The sequence below is a fragment of the Moschus berezovskii genome, chromosome 11, assembly GCF_049115385.1.
Source record: "Moschus berezovskii isolate FMDL1 chromosome 11, NW_MosBer_1.0, whole genome shotgun sequence".
Lineage (NCBI taxonomy): Eukaryota > Metazoa > Chordata > Mammalia > Artiodactyla > Moschidae > Moschus > Moschus berezovskii.
The window spans coordinates 102,646,092-102,670,018 of record NC_142470.1 but is presented as its reverse complement, the minus strand read 5'-3'; the positions used below and the strand labels follow the sequence as shown (position 1 = coordinate 102,670,018).

At 46.4% G+C, this 23,927-nt stretch overlaps 1 protein-coding gene across 6 annotated transcripts in view; it reads right to left on the bottom strand.

The window, feature by feature from the left end:
* The window catches only part of TBC1D8 (TBC1 domain family member 8), a 147,837-nt gene that overhangs the window by 91,174 nt on the left and 32,736 nt on the right, over positions 1-23,927 (bottom strand). For 3 of the 6 annotated variants that reach the window (XM_088841633.1, XM_055400992.2, XM_088841635.1), the window contains one exon: positions 5,987-6,097. The exons of 1 other annotated variant lie outside the window; for it this stretch is intronic. In XM_088841633.1, coding sequence (XP_088697759.1) covers positions 5,987-6,097 — 111 coding nt within the window. Of the gene's footprint in view, positions 1-5,941; positions 6,098-23,927 lie in introns of those variants that run through there. 2 more of the 6 variants (XM_088841632.1, XM_055400991.2) reach the window with 1 other exon arrangement.

Below are 23,927 nucleotides of genomic sequence, written 5' to 3'. Positions count from 1 at the left end.
CCAAGGTGAGCACCCAGTCAAGTGGAAACCAAAGGAAGCAGACCTTTTTAAATTCATTTTTTAATTGGAGTACAGCTGATTGATGCTGATGCTAGGAAAGATTGAAGGCAAAAAGAGAAGGGGGTGGCAGGGGATGAGATGGTTAGAGAGCATCATTGACTCAAAGGACATGAATTTGAGCAAAGTCTGGAAGATAGTGAAGGACAGCGGAGCCAGGCAGCCTACAGTCTGTGGTGTTGCAAAGAGTTGGACACAGCTTAGTGACTGAACAAGGGCAACAACATATAAGTGATATCACACGATATTTGACTTTCTCTGACTTCACTTAGTTTGATAATCTCTAGGCCCATCCATGTTGTTGCAAATGACATTGTTTCATTCTTTTTATAAGTCAAGGAAGCAGATCTTGGTTCAAGAGAAAGAATGTTCCAGGAATTAAATGTGCCCAGGACAACTACACTGCTAGTGGGGAGGAAGCCAGTGTAAACTGCTGCAATCTTTATAGCAGGTAATTTGGGAATACACATATAAACGGCCTTATAAATGTATATCCATTGGACGCAATAACTCCTTACTACAGGCACACCCCAGAGATACTGTGGGCCGGGTTCAGACCACTGCAATAAAGCAAACATCACAATAAAGGGAGTCTCATGAATTTTTTTATTTTATGGTACCTATAAAAGTTATGTTTCTACTACACTGTAGTCTATTAAGTGTGCAATAGCATTATATCTAAATAAACAATGTACATGCCTTAGTTTAAAAACTACTTTATTGCTACAAAAAAGCTATCCAAGTCTTCAGCAAGTCAGCAGTCTTATATCACAGTCACATCAGAGATCACTGATGACAGATCACTGCAACAAAATACAATAAGGAAAAATCTGAAATACTGACAGAGTTACCCAAAGGTAACACAGAGACACAGTGAACAAACGCTCTTGGAAAACGGCACAGACTGATTTGTCCTGCACAACAGTCGTCGTTCAGTAGCTCAGCTGCGTCCAACTCTGCAATCCCATCGACTGCAGCACGCAAGGCTTCCCTGTTCTTCACTACCTCCCAGAGCCTGCCCAAACTCAGGCCTTCCCAGGTGGCACTACGGGTGAAGACTGTGCCTACCAACGCAGGAGACATAAGAGACGTGAGTTTCATCCCTGGTTTGGGAAGATCCCCTGGAGGAGGAAATGGCAACTCACTCCAGTATTCTTGCCTGGAGGATCCCACGGACAGGGAAGCCTGGCGGGCTACAGTCAACAGTGTCACAGTCAGACACGACTGAAGCGACTTAGCACACATGTCCATTGAGTTAGTGACGCCATCCAACCATCTCATCCTCTGTCGTCCCCTTCTCCTCCTGCCCTCAGTCTTTCCCAGCATCAGGGTCTTTTCCAGTGAGTCGGCTCTTCTCATCAAAGTATTGGAGCTTCAGCACCAGTCCTTCCAAGGAATATTCAGGGTTGATTTCCTTTAGGATTGATTCGTTCGATCTCCTTGCTGGTCAAGGGACTCTCAAGAGTCTTCTCCAGCACCACAACAAAACCACGTGACCAGCCTTGTGAATTGGTAAAAAATGCAACATTTACAGAGTACAGTAAAGTACAATAAAAGGAGGTGTGCCTGTACGTGTGTTTCCCCGGACTCCTGGCCTCTCTTGCTTTCCTTGCCCTGTTCCACCAGTACCTGCCATTTCCAGGTTGGCTCTCTGATTCCCCATGACCCAAGAAGGTCAGGGAAAGGAAATAGCCTCTCACACCCTCACCCAGGAATCCCGGCACCCAGCACAGGTCTGGTATGAGACAAGCATCAAACATTTCAAATGAGAGGACTTCGGGGATGGCCTGAAAGATTTAAGTGTCTGGATGCTCATTTACGTTTATAAAATACATAAAAATCAGAGCCAATTAAGTAATAAAGGTCTGGATGAGTAAATCTAGCTACAGGCAAAGGCTGAACACTGTCACCATCAAGCATGACTCTGCGTCACCATGGAGCCCAGACTGGCCCCTGTGGGCCTGCAGGGCTATGTGGTCTCAGGACCCAAGCAGGCTTGTGCACCAAGTCCCCCCACTGGTGACTCCCCAGAGGTCCATCCAGCAGGAGATGAAACTCCAAACGTTCTCATCAAAAATCTCAAATCCTGGGGCAGAGGAGAGGAGTCCAGGGGGAATCGGGAGCAGAGGACAGGGTCTGGCCCCTCCCACCCCTCGTCCTGGCCAACAGCACACCAGCCCCCCCTGCTCTGTCCCCAAAATACACAGAATGCCACGGTCACTGTATTAACGCTTACACAGCGAAGGAGGAACATTTCCAAGCGTGAGCAGGAAAGGGGAGAAACAGCACAGCAACGAAGCAAAACCGCTGACCGCAGGGGACGGAGAGAGACGGACGAGGCGCTCAACGTCCCGGAGGAGGAGATGCGCACGAAGCCTTCACGCCCCAACACGACGTAACAGAAACGTGAGTTCAACGGAGCAAGAGCTCAAAGATGAGATGGCGAGACTACAGATAAAACGGGAGACTGGAGACCTAAGAAAATGAACTGGGAACCAAAGCCACGGACAACATGGGGACTTCCCTGGTAGTCCAGGGGTTATGAATCCACCGTGCAAAGCGGGGGATGCGGGTTTGACCGCTGGTGAAGAACTAAGATCCTGCCTCCCGCAACTACCGAGCCTGTGTGCCGCAGTACCACACGGAAGACCGCGCTGATGCAGTGAAGATCCCGAGTGCCACAGCGAAGACCCCACACGGCCAAACTACTCACTTAAGTTATTATTTTTTTAAAAACCACATGTCAACAAAATTAGTAGGTCAGTTAAAGGCAGCAGAGTCTGGGAAACACTGCTGAGAACAGAATTGCCTTAGAGGAAAGGGCTATAGGACCAGCATGCAGAGTGCAGCTGAAAAGGACAGATCAGGAAAAACACAGCATTCCTAAAACACTACTATGCTGTGTGTGCTCAGGTGCTGAGTCCAACTCTGCGGCCCCATGGACTGCAGCCACCAGGCTTCTCTGTCCACAGGACATTTCAGACAAGAAAACTGGAGTGGGTTGCCATGCTCTCCTCCAGAGCACCTTCCCAACCCAGGGATCGAACCCACATCTCCTGTGTCTCCTGCATCGGAAGGCAGATTCTTTACCACTGAGTCATTGGGGAAGCCCACGCTTACTGCACCTGAAAGAAATACTGCCTTATATTACATTCCTTTTTCTGCCCTTTAGTGCTGTAACCAAGAAATCTAACAGCATAACCAATAACGCACATAAGAAGTAAAAAGGAATACTGTGAAAGGGGAGTGCTCCTGAACGGTCAATTATTTTATCAAAGATCTCTTTTCACCAAAAAAAGGAAAAGCAGAAATGAAAAACAGACCTGTCCAACATAAAGTGTCCTTGAAGTGGGAAATCCAATCAACGGAATATAAAATGCATTTTTTATATATAAAACACATACACAGAATGATACTAAGAAAGTTTCCTGAAATGGTTAAAGAAAGCAATCTTAAGTCCTGGAAGAGCACATGGAGTTTCAGAAAAATGTAACACAAAGTGCTCCAGGGAGTAACAGATTATAAGGGAGTACTAAAGTGACTAATGTTGCGAAAACTCAGAGATAAAAAAAGCAGTTATACCCATGAAAAGCACATCACTCACACGCGCGGGGTGGGGGTAGGGTGCATCAGACCAGCCTGAGGTTTCTCCCGTCGCCACTGAAATACTGCAAGACCCCAGAGTGATGGCCACCACGCCCCCGAGACTGGTCAGAACCCATCATACCCAGCCAGGGCGCTGCAACCACGGGAGACATCATCAGGGACAGAAGACAGGAACTCCGCCAACTAAGGAAGCAGCCGAAACAAAAGATGCCACGCTGGGAAAGGCGCACCTGAGGGAGGCACTGAACCGATGCACACAGAGAACTGAGCCAAATAATGCTGAGGGACAGTTACCGAACAGAAGGAGCGCCACGGCGCACAACTAACAGTAAAACTTTTTAACATGAGCGCCTGGGGCAGCAGGGGACGGGTGGGAAGGCTGACAGCCTCCTTGTCCTTCAGGAGGTGAGTCCATGAACACTGTCCGAGTAGAAACACTGTCTTCAAAAGCCACCGTTCTGACCTTGTCACACATTCAAACATCTATCCCCTTGACCTTCAATGAACTTTTTAGAAAGCCGGCACTCAGTGTTGGAGGGATATTTCTTTGAAGTTTAACAGTTTTTTCATTTCACTTCAGCATCTTCCCTTTTATTGAAATCCACTAAAAACAATATTTTTATTGTCAACTGGCACTGTCAGACAAGCTGCACCATCTACTGTTCTTCCCAACTCTCCCTGGACTTGTGTAGATGCATTAGAAAGTGGTGCTGGGAATTCCCGGTGGGCCAGTGGTTAGGACTCGGAGATTTCACTGCCGCGGTCCTGGGATCAGTCCCTGATTGGGGCACCAAGCTCAGCATGGCCAAAAAAGACAAAAGGAAGGAAGGAAAAAAGTTGTCAATCCATGTCGCTGGGGGTTGGTTGGCTAGGATGTTGGTGGGGGACGCGGGGCAGGGAAGAAGATATACTTTTTTCTTTGTACTTTCCAGGGCATTATATTGAGCATGCATCATTTTATCACTTTATGCAAATACAGAATGATTTGTCCAAACAAACAAAACAAGCTGGGAAAAAAATGTTCCAAGATGTTAACAGTCACTAGTAATAAATGGTGGGCATAAGACAATAATTTTCTTCTTTACCCTTTCCTGTATTTTTTCCAGGAAAAAAAGTAATCCAATGTCATTAGAGAATGTAAGGTGACACTGAAATTTGACAGTAGTTACTAAAATGTGGGCTTCCCTGGTGGCTTACACGGTCAAGGGTTCAATCCCTCTGTCAGGAAAATCCCCTAGAGACGGGATGGCAACCCACTTCAGTATTCTTGCCTGAAGAATCCCACAGACAGAGGAGTCTGGCGGGCTATAGTCCATGGTGTTGCAAAGAGTAGGACGTGACCAAGTGACTAACACTTTCACTTTTTTAAGAGGAAAAAAAAAACACACACACAACTGAAAACCTCTGTGTAGAAGCACATGTAGTCAGAGAGTGACTACCCTGGATAAGATGTTATGGATGACTTCTTTTTCCTTCTTTTCTACCCATTTTCTAATTTCTGAAGTGTGAAGATTACTTGCGTAATTAAAAAGACACGTCTCACCGACAGCCCTTTGACCACCCCTGTGATGGTAATACTAAAATAGGGACTAGGAGTTATCTGTCAACCGTGTGTAAGTTTGACCTGCATTTGTGCTAATTTACATGTCAGTAACAAGCCTGAGAAAAAAGGGCTTGTCGTGCCTCATTAGCACAGGTTCAGACATCTCACAAAGATTGTGTGAATAAAGTTTCTGTGGTGCGTGAAAAATAAAAAGACACATCTCAGGTTTGGTTTTTAACAGAAGGGGCTTCTCACAATGCCATGATTCCCAGAGGATCCAAGTGTCCTGGCAGAGCCCTGAAGAGTGCGTGTGGGAGGAGCTGAAACTCAGAGAGGATGGGAAGGTGACTTCTAACTCCCGCAGAGCCCAGATGTCCAGGGATTCGTGCACACGTGGAACAAGGGCCAAGACGGGCCTGAGACAGACCCAGCCCGGGACACTTCCCCGGCACCACCACGGTGTGCACTCGCACCCGGGACTCCTGTGTTATGGCAGACACAAGACGGAAAAGAAAACGGCTGGGTTCCTCCGGGAACCACACACCACTTGGACCATCTGTCCGACCTGGCTGTCCAGCCTTAAGAACCACTTCGTGCTTCTGATGGTTGAGAGAAAGAACAGAGCGCTCACAGCAGCGGATGAGGTTCGACGAGCTACCTTCAAGCAGCACCACCATGCAGATGCCCATGCTCAGACCTCAAGGTGGGGAACGCTCCACCTGGGATGAAACTCACCCGTGGCCACGGCCCAGTAAACGTCCGATCCGCTCAGTAACTCACCACATGCTATGGGAGAATACACCTGGGAGCCGGGCACCTGGAGCAGAATTCGAAATGGAGCAACCCGGGCGTTGGAATCCAGCACCGCGTCCAGGGCACCCACCAGGCGACCTTCAAGAGACAAGAGGACAACGCACGTGTGAGCACAGGGACGGACAGCCAGCAGCCTGCTGGGAAGGCGGGGCGGTAACTCAGAGCGCCAGAAGCCTTTTTTTTTGTTAAATTTATAGAAGTATGCTGCTGCTATAGTTGGTTTATAATGTGTTGATTTATTCTGTACAGCAAAGTGATTCAGGTATACATATATACACTTTTTTCTTCATATTCTTTTCCATTATGGTTTATCACAAGATACTGAATACAGTTTCCTGTGCTATTCAGCAAGATTTTTTCCATTTTGTAATTTATTTACTTTTAATTGGAGAATAATTACTTTACAATGTTGTGCTGGTCTCTGCCGTACCACATGAATCAGCCATAAGTATACGTATGTCCCCTCCCTCCGGAGCCTCCCTCCTCCAACCCAGCCACCTCCCCAGCCCTCTAGGCTGTCACAGAGCCCAGGCTGAGACCCCCGTGTTTCACAGCACCTTCCCACCAGCCCTCTGTTACGGATGGTGGCGTATGTTGTGTGTCAAGCCTACTGGCTCAGTCGGTCCCGCCCTCCCTTCCCCTCACTGTGTCCACCCTACACCTACGTCTCTACTCCTGCTAAATCCATTCTACACACAGTTTCCATCCAGCTCCGAACTCCTAATCCACCCCCCACTCCCCTCGGTGACCACAAGTCTGCTCTCTCCGTCTGTGAGTTTGTTTTGAAGATTTGTTCAGTTGTATCCCATTTTAGATTCCACAAATAAGTGCTACCATATGATATTTCTCTTTCTGACTTACTTCATTTAGTATGGTAATCTCTAGGTCATCCATGATGCTGCAAATGACATTATTTCATTTTTTTGGTGACTGAGGAATACGCCATTGTATATGTGTACCGTGTCTCCTTTAACCATCCAACTACTGATGAACACTTAGGTTGCTTTCATGTTTTGGCTATTGTAAATAGTCCAGATTAACCATGTATAGTAGGACCTTGTTGTTTATCCATCCTCTATATCACAGCTAGCTTCTGCTAGCCTCCAGCTCCCAGTTCATCCCTCCCTAATCCACCCTCCCCACTGGCAACCACAAGTCTGTTCTCTATGTCCGGGAGTCTGTTTCTATTTCATAGAAATGCTCGCTCATGTAGTAGTTTAGCTTCTACATATAAGTGCTATAGTATTTGTCTTTCTCTGATTCACTTAGTATGATAATCTCTAGGTCCATCCATGTTACTGAAAATGGCATCACTGCATTCTTTTTTATGACTGAGTACTATTCCACTGTATATCTATACCACACAGAAGAAATCTTTCTGTTTGGAAAGACTCAAGGCTCAGGAGCTTTGGCAATGGGCAGCAAGTTTTATGCCAACACAATCAACCTGGCCCCTTCACCTGGAAGAAGGTGGGAAGAGCAGCAGTTAAACAGTGCTGAGGGGACTTCTGGGTTCAGCTCTAACATTAGAATACTCTAAGCTTCTCCTTTAGGAAACTATAGAAAGAAGAACAACATAACCCTAAAGAAAGCAGATGAAAATAATAAAAGTTGAGCCAAAAAACCCAACATAATTCAAAATAGAAAAACAATAGAAAAAAAATCAATAAAACCAAAATCTGATTCTTTGAAAAGATCAATAAAAGTGACAAGCCTCGAGTTAGGCTAAGGAAGGAAAAAGGAGGGAAGATACAAATTCCAATATCAGAAATGTTCCCTGAGATATTTAAAGGATAATAAAGGAATGTATGAACAATTCTATACTCACAAATTTGATAATTTACATGAGATGTACCAATTCCTTGAAAGACACAAATTACCAAAACTCACACAAAGAGAGCTAAATCATTTGAATTCTCTTGGCAAAGCAGAGACATTACTTTGCCAACAAAGGTCCGTCTAGTCAAGGCTATGGTTTTTCCAGTGGTCATGTATGATGTGAGAGTTGGACTGTGAAGAAAGTTGACTGCCGAAGAATTGATGCTTTTGAACTGTGGTGCTGGAGAAGACTCTTGAGAGTCCTTTGGACTGCAAGGAGATCCAACCAGTCCATTCTAAAGGAGATCAGTCCTGGGTGTTCATTGGAAGGACTGATGCTAAAGCTGAAACTCCAATACTTTGGCCACCTCATGTAACGAGTTGACTCACTGGAAAAGACTGATGCTGGGAGAGATTGGAGGTGGGAGGAGAAGGGGACGACAGAGAATGAGATGGCTGGATGGCCTCATCAACTCGATGGACATGAGTTTGAGTGAACTCTGGGAGTTGGTGATGGACAGGGAGGCCTGGCGTGCTATGATTCATGGGGATGCAAAAAGTCGGACACGACTGAACTGAACTGATATCTATTAAAGAAATTGATGAATCAACAGGAAGGCAGAAAAAAAACTGCCTTTGTTCACAGATGACATGCTTGTTTTTACAGAAAATTCACAAAGAATCAATAACCAAAAAATAACAAACTTGAACTAATAAGCAAACATAGAAAGGCTGTCAGACAGAAGGGTAAATGACAAGTGCTTTCCCAAGTACCAGTAAGTTTGACAAGAATGTAAATACCACTCACAATAGCAAAAGATGTTTTTATCAGGCAGAAATCTAAATATGCACAGGATCTATTTGCAAAAAACTACAAAACTCTGATGAAAGGACTCAAAGAAGACCTAAACAAATGGAAACACAATCCATGTTCTTGGGCTGAAAGATTCCGTACAGTTAAGATGTCAAGTCATCCGAACTTGATCTACAGATTCAAGGCAATACTTGGCAAGCCATTTTGTAGATATTGATAAAATTGATTAGAAAGTCTACTTGAAAAGACAAAGACCTGGAGGAGTCAATAATACTACTACTGAGGAAGAACAAAGTTGGAGGACTCATGCTATACAATTTCAAGACTTTACTGCTGTACCAAGCTATGGCAATTAAGACAATGTGGTATGGGCAATAAAATACACACGTCAATGGAACAGAATCAGACCTCACAAATACATCCTACGAGTACAGTTAACTGATCTTTGACAAAGGAGCAAAAGTAATTCAATGAAGGATAGTCTTTTCAACAAATGGTTCTGGAATAATTGGACATCCATATGAAAGAATACAAACCTAAGACACAGATCATATACCTTTCAGAAATTAACTCAAAATGTATCACATACCAATTGCTGACAAGGATGCCAGCAACAGGAACTTATTCATTGCTGATGGGAGTGCTTAGGAAAATCACTTTGGAAGACAGTCTGGTTGTTCTTGATGAGTTTAACATAGTCTTACACCACAGAGCAATCACATTCTTAAGTATTCATCCAACTGTTTTGAAAATTCACACCCACACAAAAACCTGCACACAAATATTTATAGAAGTTGTATTCATAACTGCCCCAAATTGGAAACAACCAAGATGTCCTTCAACAGGTGAACAGATAATCAAACTGTGGTACATAATTCAATGCAGCATTTTTCAGTGATGAAAAGAAGCAAATTACCAAGCCATGAACAGAGAGACCTTAAATCCATATTGCTAAGTGAATGAAGCCCTCCTAAAAAGGCTACATTCTGCACGATTCTAATTATTCTGGAAAAAAAAAAAGGGAAATACAACAAGGGTAGAACACTCAGTGATTACCAAGAAGGGGCTGAATTAGTCAAATGTGGGGGAATTTTAGGGCGGTGAAACTATTCTGTATGACACTCTAATTGTATAAACATGACACTGTGCCTTTGTCAAAATCCACAGATGTTTTCAGCATAAAGAGTGAACTTTCATGTTTGCAAATTTTGAAAAAAAAAATCATTTAGGAGGTCCAGGGGTTCCCAAGTGAATGCAGAATATGACCAAAAAAAAAATCTAATTGTATTACAAATGTATGAAATGAGAGTGAAGGTTATACAGGAAAAGGGCTTGACTTCAGTAACTGGAAATGAACAGAATCTTTAGGAAGAAAGGTCAAAGAAACGTGCTTAAGTACTGTACTCCATAGAGTCCACTGCTAACAATTCTGATACATTTCTGGAATACTAGAAACCAACAATTAAGAAAAAGGATGATGGAAGGTGACAGCCAGGTTCCTAACTGTAGTGGGAGTTTACAGGTAAGCAAGGCAAAAAGGCAAGAAATACAGTAGTCAGGACTTCCTTGGTGGCCCAGTGGTTAAGAATCCACATGCCAGTGCAGGGGACATGGGTTTGATCCTTGGTCTGGGAAGATCCCATCCGCTACGAGCCAACCAAGTCTGTGTGCCACAACTACGGAAGCCCGTGCGCCTAGAGACTGAGCTCCTAAACAAGAGAAGCCACCACAATCAGAAGCTCACGCACTTCAACGAAGAGAAAGCCCATGTGCAGCGATGAAGATCCACTGCAGCCAAATTAAAAATACAGTACTTAGAGTCAAAGACATAGGTATGGATGACGTCTAGTTTACCACAGATACAAATGGCTGCATACAGAAACACTTAGTGATGTGTGGATACACAAAGGTAGTACACAGATTTCCTTGTTCTGTTAGCAGAGAGGACACAGAAGCCAGGGGCACACCCAGCACCCAGGTCTTGATTTCTACCAACCTCCAATAAAAGGAACTGGGACTCTTTGGGAAAATGGCTGATTCTAGATTTGGAGCAGGAAATATATAAGATGATCCTGGAGCACCTTGTAGTGGTCAAAAAGTAAGAAAGTGCTCAAAAAAAGAAAGAAAGAAAAAATTCCACAGTATGGGAAGTGGAGACAGTAACTATTCAGGAGGAGAAACTTGGCAAGCAATACCTTGGCCAGGTGATAAAGGTCAGTATCAGTCATAATCCTCTGACAGGATGCAATAGGAATAGCACTTCACCCCATTTCTCCTCCCAAACACCCTTAACTGAACCCCATTTTAGTCATGAGAAAAACTTCAGACAAATTCCAATTAAGGAACAGTCTACAAAATGTCTGACCAATATACTCCTCAAAACTGTCAAGGTCAAAACAAGGGCAAGTCTGAGAAGCTGTTACAACCCAAAGGACAACTAAATGTGTCCACAGGCAGAAAAGAGACCAAACAAAACTAAAGAAAAGACGGACTTTGGTAACAATCGTCACGTCACTTTGGTAACAAGCGCCAAGTTACCACATAGTAGCTTAAAACAAAACTTATTGGGACTTCCCTGGTGGTCCTGTGGCGAAGACTTCACCTCCCAATGCAGGGGGTCGGGGTTTGATCCCTGGTCGGGAGCTACAATCCCACACGGCCAAAAAACCAAAACAGAAGCAATATTGTAACAAATTCAGTAAAGACTTTAAACATGATCCACATCCAGACAAAAAAAGCTTCCTCTCTTACAGTTCTGTACATCAGAGGTCTCATGCTGATCTGAGCGGAAATCAAGGTGTCAATAGATGTCTTCTTTCTAGGGGCTCCAGGTGAGAATTCATTTGCCTGCCTTGTCCAGCTTTAGGAGGCCACTCACTTTACTTGGCTCATGGCCCCTCCTCTATATTCAAAGCCAGAAACACCAGGACAAGTTCCCCACGCTGCCATCTCTCTGGGTCTCTTTTCAGAGACCCGCTTCTGGCTTTAAGAACCCTTGTGATAACACTGCGCCTACCTGGACAATCTGTCTAGGTTAAGGTCCACTGATGAGCAACCTAAATCCTACCCGTGCTCTAATCCCTCTTTTGCCATGTGACCTAAAGCCAGGTTCCAGTCATTATTCTGCCGATCACAGTAACTGATCAGTATCGGTTGGTTAACGACAACTAAACACACCATACTAACATGTCAATAACAGCAGACATTGCATGGGGGGTGTATGAGAACTCGATCTACTATCTTCTCAATTTTTCTCTAAACCTAAAACTAGTCTAAAAATAAAGTTTATTAAAAAGAAAAGGACATAGAGAGGTGGGAGGGAGGTTCAAAAGGGAGGGGACATATGTATACCTAGAAAAGGAAATGGCAATCCACTCCAGTATTCTTGCCTGGAGAATTCTACGTACAGAGGAGCCTGGCAGGCTACATACAGTCCATGGGGTCGCAAGAGCTGGACATGACTTAGTGACTAAACCACCATAGCTGATTCATCTTGATGTACGGCAGAAACCAACACAATATTGTAAAGCAATTATCCCCCAATTAAAAATTGCTTTTTAATTTTTAAAAAAGAAAAGGACAAGGGGAGCCAACCCAGTGTCCACCTGCAGACAAGTACAGGGGTGACCTCTCTGTCTGTGCAAATGCAAACTCTCCTGCAAGAACCTCTGAAGGCAGCAGGAGCAATGGATGGGGAAGGGGAGTAAACCAGAGCACAGGGGGTGGAGCCCACAAAACAGGAGACAAGAGGCCAAGACCACAGAGAGGAAGCCAAGCCAGGAGGCAGGGCAGCGAGAGAGGGAAACCAAAGTGAGAAACGAACTCAGGAAGAGACAGTCATCCTACAATTTCTGTTGTTTACAGAGGTGAATTAGAAGCAGCCAGCATGGCAAAGTAACCCCTCAAGGTTATTTTTTAAGATGGTAATATGCCTGCAAATTTCAACTGCACCCAAGACAAAAACATGTACACCTACACACACAAATAAAGCAAACATCTGGAAAAACGCTCAGGCACGGCTCCTAATGGCAGGGTACACTGTCCTACCCACTCCGCCCTTTCACAAAGAAGCTGAAGATAATCCCACGGATGTCTTTCAGGACCGTGGTCTCCGACCTTTCTGGCACCAGGGACTGGTTCTGGGGAAGAGCTTTCCGCGGGAGGGTGCTGGGGATGGTTTGGGGATGGTTTGGGGATGGTTTGGGGATGGTTTGGGGATGGTTTGGGATGGTTTGGGGATGGTTTGGGGATGGTTTGGGATGGTCTGGGGATGGTCTGGGGATGGTCTGGGGATGGTCTGGGGATGGTTTGGGGATGGTTTGGGGATGGTTTGGGGATGGTTTGGGATGGTTCAAGCGTGCCACACCCCTTGTGCACTTTCTTTCTGTTGTTACTGCGTCAGCTGCACCTCAGAGCACCAGGCATCAGATCCCGGGGGCTGGGGAGCCCTGCTTCAAAGGGCTGGATGGACATGCTCAGTCATGTGCGGCTCTTTGCGACCCCATGGACTGTAGCCCACCAGGCTCCTCGGTCCATGGGATTCTCCAGGCAAGAATAGTGAAGAGGGTTGTCATTTCTTTCTCCAGGGGATCCCCCTGATCTAGGGATCGAATCCACATCCCCTGGATCTCCCTGGGAGGTAGACTCTTTGCCACTGAGCCACCTGGAAGCCCATGAGCAATATTTATTAGCTCGGCTTAGGCTCTTTAAGAGGAGAGCATGGCAGCCCACTCCCGTATTCTAGCCTGGAGAATTCCCATGGAGAGAAGCAAGTTCCCCTCAACAAAAGCAGGGCAGTGCTTGGGGGTTTTCTGGGTTCCCTGTTTCCTAGGCAGTTCCATATGCTCATCTGGAGCTCCAGGGAAACCCTCCTGGTGTCCCGTGAGTGCAACACTCCTATTTTTAACCAATCAGAATAACAACTCAGGCTGAGATAGCTGTTGAGTGACAAGTTTTATAATTAGGGCCCAAAGAGGGACGGAGGGAAATTTTGCCGCTAAGCAAGAAAGCTGCTATTCTTTCCTCCTGGCTGGATTCCACGCACGTGGATGGAACCAAGTTTAAGATAAAATCATAGCCTCTGACCTGGGGAAAAAAAAGGATGCTTGGAGAAGACTTCCCATGGCCTCCTGGCTCTATAACCTCTATGCTGGGCCTGGAGACTTACCGCTGGCAGCCGTGACAAAGTTCTGTGCTCTTAGCAGCAAGATCACGAGAGTGCAATAAACCCATTTTGAAAAACAGCGACACCCATCCCCCACGAGAAGCATTTAAATGAAAGTCAGAAAGCCTAAAGTCCTTTTTTCTCCTCCTAGTGGCTTAGAAACAGTATACCTGAGGGACTTACCTAGTAGTCCAGTGATTAAAAGTCCACCTTCCAATGCAAAGGACTCGGGTCCAATCCCTGGTCAGAGAACTAAGATCCCACAAGCCCCAGGGCAACGAAGCCTGCCCACCGCAACTACTGAGCCCGCATGCCACAACTAGAGGAACTGTCCACTGCAACTAAAGGTCCCGCACAAGACAACAACGATCTGATGCAGTCAAATTAATTAATTAATTAAAAGTGTGTGGGGGGACTTCCCTGGTAGTCCAGTGGCTAAGACTCCGAGCTCCTAATGCAGGGGGCCGGGGTTCAATCCCTGGTGGAGGAACTAGACCCCACATGTCACAACTAAGGCCCTGCATGCCACAACTAAGGCCCTAAGCAACCTCATGACAAACACTTCCACCTCTCCAGTAAAGTGCCTCTGACCACACACACAAGCTCCAAGGTCACAGCACATTCACGGGGTACCAGCTCAGCACCCTAACCCCCCATCAGGAAACCAATCTGGGCTACATCTCTGTCTTCATGTCAGGGCTGTGTAGTTTGGCTGTTGTCCCTGTTTTGGAGAATAGGGTGGGGAAAGCAAATGAAGAACCAGAATAAAGGGGAAAACTCTTAGTTTTGAAAAGAGACAAATAACCATAAAGGATTACATGAAGTTCTTCTGGGCTGTGCTATGTTTAATCACTCAGTCACATCCAACTCTTTGCTACCCCATGGATGGTAGCCCACCAGGCTTCTCTGTCCATGGGGATTCTCCAGGCAAAAATACTAGAGTGGGTTACCATGCCCTCCTGCAGGGAACCTTCCCAACTCAGGGATCAAACCCAGGTCTCTTGCATGGCAGGTGGATTCTTTTATCGTCTGAGCCACCAGGGAAGCCCAAGAATACTGGAGTGGTAGCCTATCTCTTCTCCAGGGGATCTTCCTAACCCAGGAATCAAACTGGGGTCTCCTTCACTGCAGGCGGATTCTTTACCAGCTGAGCTACCGAGGAAGTCTGAAGTTCTCTCTCCTGACTGTCAAAAAGGGAAGATGAAGGTTGGGGTATTTGCATTCTCAACATGAGGATGTTGACAGTTCCCCTCTTTGAAGTAAAATTCATAACCCAAATTACTCAATTTCAATTTTTTTTTACAAAGCATTTTATAGAAGTTGATATCTATTTTCGTGTGGTTCCCTTAGGAATCCACACATTTCCACTAAACCCAGGAGCTGCCGGTGCTATTTTCAGAGAATGCAGCAGCTCGATGGGCAAGGCCACAGGGTAACCATGATGGTCCAGAGAGGAGGGCTTCAAGGCCATCACAAGGGAGGGATTCCAGAGTCAGCTGTCAAAAACAGGGCAGGCAGCCACCAGGCCCTCACCTGCACACTGTGTCCCCAGTTCACGGGAGCAAGGCAGGCCACACGAGGACTCTTGGCATCTCAGGAAGCCAAGAAACAACAGTGTACAGACAGTGGCTCTGTTCAGCTGCGGGAGTCACAGTGCCAAACTGGCTGCCCTGCTCATGTTCATGCTGGAAATTAAAAGGCGAATTTTTTTTTTTAGTCTTCACTCCAAATTGGGTACAGGCTTTCAGCTTTCCAAGATGCAAAGAACTCTGGCATTGGGCAGTAGTAATGACTGTCTAACGTGAATATATTTAATACCTACTGAACTGGACACTTAAAAACAGTTAAGATGGCCAATTTTATGTTACGTGTTTTTTACCACAACTGTCTTAAACTATGAAAATGTTAATGGTCAGAAATTTCTGCAGCTGGCTTCCTAAAGTAAGTATAGAAACTTTTCCTAACCCTACCCCCCAACTGACAAATCCTAAACACATTTGAACATAAATGTCCACCCTGCTGAACCCTGACATGTTCTTCTAGCCACTCCATAAATAATCTTTGGATGGGAACCAAGCCTTCTGCTTTGGCTCAAACTTAATGTACGGATCCTGCCATCATGAACCTCCAAGCAGGGTGACGTAATGCTCAAAATACGTGACAGCAAGAATCCTGCTCTGAAACGCCAGCATGACAGCCAGTTCCAGCGCAGGGACTGCCCTGCCTTACAGACATGTGTTGCTATGGGTACAATGAAACGCTCTTCTGAAAACTTGCCAGCATTTCCATCTACCTGGCCGTCCGTTTACCTGGTCTTTCGGCATGGCAGTTATGCACAACGGTTAGAATTAAGCTCTTTTAGAAAAGGGATGATTCAAGGGTCTGAAATGAAAGGGCAAAGACACGAGGAAAGAAGGGAAACCAAGACTCAACAAAGGTGGGGCTTCCCTGGTGGTCCGGAGGCTAATACCCCATGCTTCCAATGCAGGGGGCCCGGATTCGATCCCAGGTCAGGAAACTAGACCCCACACACTACAACGAAAGAGCCTGCATGCTGCAGCTAAGACCCAGTACAGCCAAATGGATAAATTAATAATAAATAAAAGACCCAACAAAGAGCTTGGCTTTAAGATTTGAAACAGTTGTCAAGCGAAACACCAGCCATGAGGGTATCTGGTAGACAGGAAAGGGCTGTTGCCCGCCTCCACGGCTAAGACCAACACAGTCCAGGGGCACCCAGAACTCTTCCCTGGACACTGACTGAAATGAAAGTCTATGAAATGGGACCCAACCACTCCAGGACTGCCCACTCACCCACCTGATGGGTCCATCCGTTTGCTAATCTGCCCTTCCCATGAGGCTTGGCTCTTTCTAGAAACCTGTCACCCTTTTTTTAACATACAGAAAGCTGTACATAATTAACATATGCAACAATGTTTTGAAGATAAGTGTACACCCATGAAACCATCACCATAATCTATGCCACAAACATATCCAACACTTCCACAAGTTTCCTCTCTGCCTTTTACTGGGTCAGCCAAAAGGTTCCATTGGGTTTTTTTCCATAAGATGTTATGGGAAAACATCTTTTGGCCAACCCAATATTAATACATATATACACATAATGGGGTAAGAACATTTAACATAAGATCTACCCTCTTGACAAATGTTTAAGTATACAGATTGTTAACTATAGGCATTTGATGCTGTATGGTAGGCCTCTAGGACCTGTTCACGTTGTATAACTGAAACTTTGTGCCCTCTGACTAATATCTGCTCATTTTCCCCTCCCCCAGGACCTGGCAACCACCATCCCACTCTCTCCTCCTTGGAGTGTGATGATTTTAGATTCATCACATACGTGGTGTGTGGCTCGAGTCCTTCTGCAACTGGCTGTTATCACTTGGCGTAACGTCCTCAAGATTTACTCATGCTGTTGCAAATGGCAGAATTCCCTCTTTTAAGGCACTGTCACCCATTTTAATCCCGAACCTTCCCTCCTAATATTTCCTAATCCATGAAGATTCCCTAACCCATGAAGACTGGACCATCCCTTGTCCACTGAAGCCTAGAAAAACAAATCACACAATTACAGCATACGACTGTGTTGCAATCAAATGTAACAGCAGCAGCTGTATTCCCTTGCCAGTTTCTGCTACTTCAAAACAACCAAATCCTCTGGCAAAACGTTTCTGATCTCTCTAATCTGTGGAGAAACTATCTGCCTTGGGTCAAGTATTTTAATAGCGTGATACAAGGGGTACCTGTAGACCGTGACAGACTTTCCATTCGAGACAGAATAATTTATCACTTTTGATGACCCATGTTTAACAAGCCCAGCATGACCCCCAAAATCACATGAAGGGGACCAGTTACAAAGAACAGCTTTTCCAAAAAACCCTTCCCTCCAGAATAAGACCCAGCCTCAGTTGGTCCTCCTAAAGCCAGCCCATGTTTTTTGGTTTGGATCTTCTTGATTACAAAATGAACATTTTTTTTTGTTGTAGAAATTTTGGGAAATTCATAAAAGCACACAGAAAAAAATTAAACTCATCTCACATCTCGCCACATGACAATAACCCCTGGTCTGTGCTCCTGGCGTTTTTTCTTAACTAATCACGAATTTAGACTATTAAGCTCCCACACTGGGGATGGTGAGGCTTGGAAGTTAAACAAGACTGAACATGAAACACAAAGAATTCTCCTTTTGTGCTCAGAGACAGTTGCAGAAAGGCTGGTAAACCTGCTCGACAAGCCTCCTCGGTGCTGCGCAAACCAGGCTACCAGCCAAATCTAGTCACAAATGCAGCCCACTGCCCGCCAGCTCCTTGGAGCTGCTACAGTCACAGTCCGACCTGCAAACCACACTTCTGCTTAATGGTCTTGTACATCCCTGAAGGCAGGAAGTGGAGCTTGGAGGCAGTCAAGGAGCACAGAGAAATAAATAATAAGACAAAGCAGTAGTGCCTCCTTGGCAAAATGGAAATCAATAGAAGAGTCAAAAGGGTCAGCCGGGCAAGACAGTTCCATCGGCTCAAGTTCAAAGCGAAAGACAGTACCTAGTGGATTCCAGTTCCTCACGTGGAAAGTCAGCCCCCAGCCCCACCCGGGGAGCCTGTAAAACTCGTTTAAAAGGGATGAGCCCACCTGTTTCATCAGGCTTATCAATACAGCCGCTCCTGTGCAATTTTGAAAACACACTTTCACTGAACACCTACTGCATGCCAGTATCGTCTGTGCTTACAAACTGCAGCCAGTAAGGCCACAGTGGGTTCCATCCAGCTTGGAAGTGAAGGTGGCAGATGTATGGACCCAAAGACGTCAAGCTTTGCATGTCGGTGTTCGGCACAAATGTTTTACAAAAACCCTTACAACCTCCGTAAAAAAGCCCTTACTTACTTCTCACTTTCATTCAGACACTTTCTGTCCTGGATCATAACACAGTCTTTTCAGGCATCAAATTATACCTAATTTGCTACAACTAAGTATTGAATGTTTACAACCCACAGAATCCCTCTTACTGTTAAGTGCCTCTTTACAGGGAGACAAAGAGGCGGGCCAGAGAGCTTGCATCAGCTCCCAACACCTGGCGCACCTGCCTCCTGGCCTCCCCTTAATCAACATCTGCTTGATGAATCCTCGGAACAAGATGAAATCAGAGGCATGGTTCCTTAAGCTTGTTTAGGGGACATTGTCCCCCATATGCCACAAGGAGCTGGAGTTTTGTTCACTGTGGACTCTGATCTCACAATGCGATTACTCAAAGCCGGCCATCTGTCACTCCCTTTCAGAGCCTCATAAGGCTATCAACAGTTGCTGGATTCTCTTACAGAACTCCACTAATCTTATCTGGGGCTAAGGCAGAACATAAGTGTTTCAGTAACTAAATTTATCCCAGAGACTAAGCCGGCTTTCTTGTTTTCTGTTTTGTTTTGTGGTTAGAGGAAAACCACATGCAAGCCTTCCACTCTACAGAGTCACACAGATTGAGACTGTTGCCGCTGTTCAGTTGCTAACTCACGTCCAACTCTTAGCTACCCCATGACTGTAGCCCACCAGGGTACTGTCCATAGGATTCTCCAGGCAAGAACAATGGAGTGGGTTGCCATTTTCTTCCAGGGGATCTTCCCAACCCAAGAATCGAACGTGCATCTCCCGTATCTCCTGCACTGTGGGTGGATTCTTTACCACTGAGATTCAGATTAATGCACCATTAGTTCAAGAAGGCAGAAAACAGGCGGAGAGAGCAGGGCAAACTGGAGGGTGAGGAGAGCACACTCCCTCCCCAAGGAAGTGAGTGGATTTAGTCCACTGCCCATCATCAGCCTCCCCCTGTTGTTCAGTCACTCAGTTGTATCCGACTCTTTCTGACCCCATGGGCTGCAGCGTCCCAGGCTTCCCTGTCCTTCACTATCTCCTGGAGTTTGCTCAAACTCATGTCCATTGAGTCAATGATGCCATCCAAAAATCTTTCCCAACATTAAGGTCTTTTTCAATGAGTAGGCTCTTTGCAACAGGTGACCAAAGTACTGAAGCTTCAGCATCAGTCCTTCCAGTGAATATTCAGGGTTGATCTCCTTTAGGATTGACTGGCTTGATCTCCTTGCTGGCCAAGGGACTCTCAAGAGTCTTCTCCAACGCCACAGTTCGAAAGCATCAATTCTTAGGTGCTCAGCCTTCTTTATGGTCCAACTCTCACATCTGCACATGACTACTGGAAAAAACATAGCTAATCTATGACAAACCTAGACAGTATATTAAAAAACAAATATCACTTTGCCAACAAAGTTCCGTATAGTCAAAGCTATGGTTTTTCCAGCCTTCCCCAAGAGTGACATTATTGCGGAACTGGTCTGTAGCCAACGTCTTTGGGTCCTCAGAAAGTCATGGGTCGGTCAGCCATGTGCGGATCATGAGAAGGTCCATGGCAGAAAACAGGAAGAAAGGAGGCGATGGTAAAATAGTGGCCTGCCCCTGCCTTTAAGGCCATCACACGTCCTAGGAACACAGGTCTCCTCACCCATCTTTAGAAAATCTTTCTCTCTGGACTCACGCTGCACATCTGCCCACATACATTGGCAGAAAACCTGTGGGAAATGCAAACATGGATCCAGGAATCAGAAAAATCCAATTAAAATTTAACAAGATGAAATGGGGGAGCCCTAGCAGCAGCAGCAATTTACTTCCTCAGACTCATGGACGCCTCTTTATTTCAGGGAGTTTTCCGCTGGGAATTCTGATCTTGAAATCTTCCTGTTGAAAGCCTGCCATTTGCCAAAGTCGCTGCAGCCTGCAAGACGCTGGGTCCCTGCAACAAGCTAGTACAGGACAATTGCTGGCAAAACGCAGTGACATTCACTCTGCAGACACACGCCTGGTAGTCACCGTGGAGCCAGGCCACCTCATAACCTGACCCTTCCACCATGGGCCCTCTGGTGCTGTAGGAACGGCTCCCCGATAGGAACCAGGTTGAGTCCTCACCATACAAGGCTGATGACACAGGAGGATCCCAAGGGACAAGCAACTTTCAGCAGGGTGTTGGTTAGCCAAGCTCTAAAAAGCTCTCTTTGTACCATTTAAGAGAATGTTAAGCTGTTCATGAGGATGGGAATGGAAATAAAAATAAACATAAGAAAAATCCCCATGCAACCCCACCACCACGTCAACAAATCAAGCTAACTTCTTGTTCCTGAGTTTCCTTCTGGTAAATGGCTGGTATCTTCTTTCATCTAGAAAGGGAAGGAGGGCAGGAAAGTGGTAGCTTAGTACTCAGAGCTGGGTAACGTGCCCAGCTGTTGTTCAGTTGTTAGTTACGTCCGACTCTTTGCAGCCTCATGGACTATAGCCCACCAGGCTCCTCTGTCCGTGGGATTTTCCAGGCAAGAATTCTAGATAGGGTTGTCATTTCTTTCTCCAGGCTATCTTCCCAACCCAGGGATCAAACCTATGTCTCCTGCACTGGCATGCAAATTCTTTACCACTGAGCCATCTGGGAAGCCCAATGTCTCCAATGCCCTGAGAAAGCCCAGAAGACTAATGAACTTCATTCCACAGGAAGCCCCAGAGAACCCTCAGTCAGTCCAAATCAGGGAAGTCATATGTTGTTCTGGATTTGCAAAGTCCTGGGTTCAAATCCCATCACTTCATGGCAAATAGATGGGGAAACAGTACAAACTGTGTCAGACTTTATTTTGGGGGGCTCCAAAATCACTGCAGATGGTGATTGCAGCCATGAAATTAAAGGACACCTACTCCTTGGAAGGAAAGTTATGACCAACCTAGATAGCATATTAAAAAGCAGAGACATTACTTTGCCAACAAAGGTCCATCTAGTCAAGGCAATGGTTTTTCCATTAGTCATGTATGGATATGAGAGTTGGACTGTGAAGAAAGCTGAGTGCCTAAGAATTGATGCATTTGAACTGTGATGTTGGAGAAGACTCTTGAGAGTCCCTTGGACTGCAAGGAGATCAAACCAGTCAATCCTAAAGGAGACCAGTCCTGGGTGTTCACTGGAAGGACTGATGCTGAAGCTGAAACTCCCAATACTTTGGCCACCTCATGCAAAGAGTTGACTCACTGGAAAAGACCCTGATGCTGGGAAAGATTGAGGGCAGGAGGAGAAGGGGACGACAGAGGATGAGATGGCATCACTGACTCAATGGACATGAGTTTGGGTAACCTCCGGGAGTTGGTGATGGACAGGGAAGCCTGGCGTGCTGTGATTCATGGAGTCGCAAAGAGTCAGACATGACTGAGCGACTGAACTGGGTTCAAATCCTGACTCTGTCCTCGAATAGCCGTGTGACTTAGTTCCCTGTCCACTGAGGTCTGCATGGACCTCATACAGAGCACCTAAACAACACACCTGTCACAGGCTGAACTGTGTATGCCCCCCAAAGATGCTTAAGTCCTACTCCCCAGTACCCTAGGGTGTGACCTTATTAAAATAGGGTCACTGCATGTGCAATTATTAGTTATGATGAGGTCATCCTGGTATAGAGTGGGTTCCCCAACCTAGCCTGACGGGTGTCCGTGAGACGATGGCCACATGAAGGCAGACTAACAAGGAGAACACCGCAGGACAATGAAGGCAGAGACTGGAGCAATACAGCTGCAAGGGAGCCCCAGAGGTTTCCAGCCACCACGGGAAGCAAGGAAGAGGCAAGAAAGGGTTCCCCGCAGGTGTCGGGAAGCTGGCCCGCTCACTTCTTCATCTTGGACTTTCAGATCCCAGAACTATTGTTCTTTTAAGCAACTTGGTTTGCGGGTCTCTGTTACAACAGCCCTAGGAAACATACACACTGCCAACTCGGGGGGCTTCCTGGCAGCCCCTGCCCACCTGCATGGAGAATGAGGGAGCCCCAAATAAGCCAAGACAGGGCCTCTGCCACCCCCCACGACACACTGACCATCACATCCAGCCATCTCTCTGAGACCAAAACGGGTTTCACAGCAACATTTACTGACTAGTGGTTAACATTTATTTCAACCACCACCCTGACTTATCAATAATCTAAGTCCAGCTAAACGCAAACTCATGGGAGGGACGCCCATGCATTTCAAAGTGCACAGCAGTTGTTAGAGGGCAAAATGTTCCTTTCTAGCCTTTAGAAGAGTGAACTCCAGGCTTCCCTGGTGGTTCAGTGGTAAAGAATCCACCTGCCAATGCAGGAGACACAGGTGTGGTCCCTGATCCAGGAAGATCCCGCAAGCCCTGGAGCAGCTAAACCTGTGTGCCACAGTTACTGAGCCTGCGCTCTAGGGCCTGGGAGCCCCAACAAGAGATGTTACTGCAATGAGAAACCCACACACTGCAAGGAAGAGTAGCCTACACTTCCAGCAAACAGAGAAAAGCCCATGCAGCAACAAAGACCCAGCACAGCCGTAAATAAATAAATAAAATCACATTTTTTTTTAAAAAAGTGAGCTCCTTGGAATGTATCTGGAAGGAGGAGGGGGTTGAGGACCAGGCTCATTTGCTGAAGTTCCTGAAACAGCCAACATCACACTTAACGATTCTCACGGGTCACACACAGTGAGGACTGGGCAGACTTCAGTGGGGGAACTTCAGCCAGGGACTTGAGCTCTCCTGGGCCAGGGTGGGGCCCGGCCTCAGAATTCCCAAGTCTCCCCAGGGGCCTCCCACGTGCAGGGAGTGGAGAACTGCTGGTGCTGTGTGTTTTCCAGCCTCTGGTCCAAACGCCGCCCCTCGGCAGAACCCGCAGGTCCCCGTGGGGCTTCACATGGTCCCAGGTGACAGAGGAGCTGGGAAGGGGGCAAGCAGAGCACTCGAGTGGCAGGTTACTGCCCATCGGTCACCTGGTGGTGCCCGCTTCCCTGCCAGCCTCAGAAGGCACACGATCCCCTCCCTCCATGTTCCCAAGCCCTCTCCTCCCGAACCTGGCTGCAGTAAGGACCCCCTTTCATCTCCTGTCGCTTCCAATCTTTGGTTTCAACGCAGAGTCATGAGGCTGGGGGCCTCCAGCAATGCCTACTCCCTTGCCCACAAGTCTGGGGTGACTGGTCCAGGGGGCTGCCTGGGCCCCCACACTGTGACAAGCTCCCCCGAGAGCCTGCTGTGCAGGGGAGACTGAGACCTGCTCTTCCAG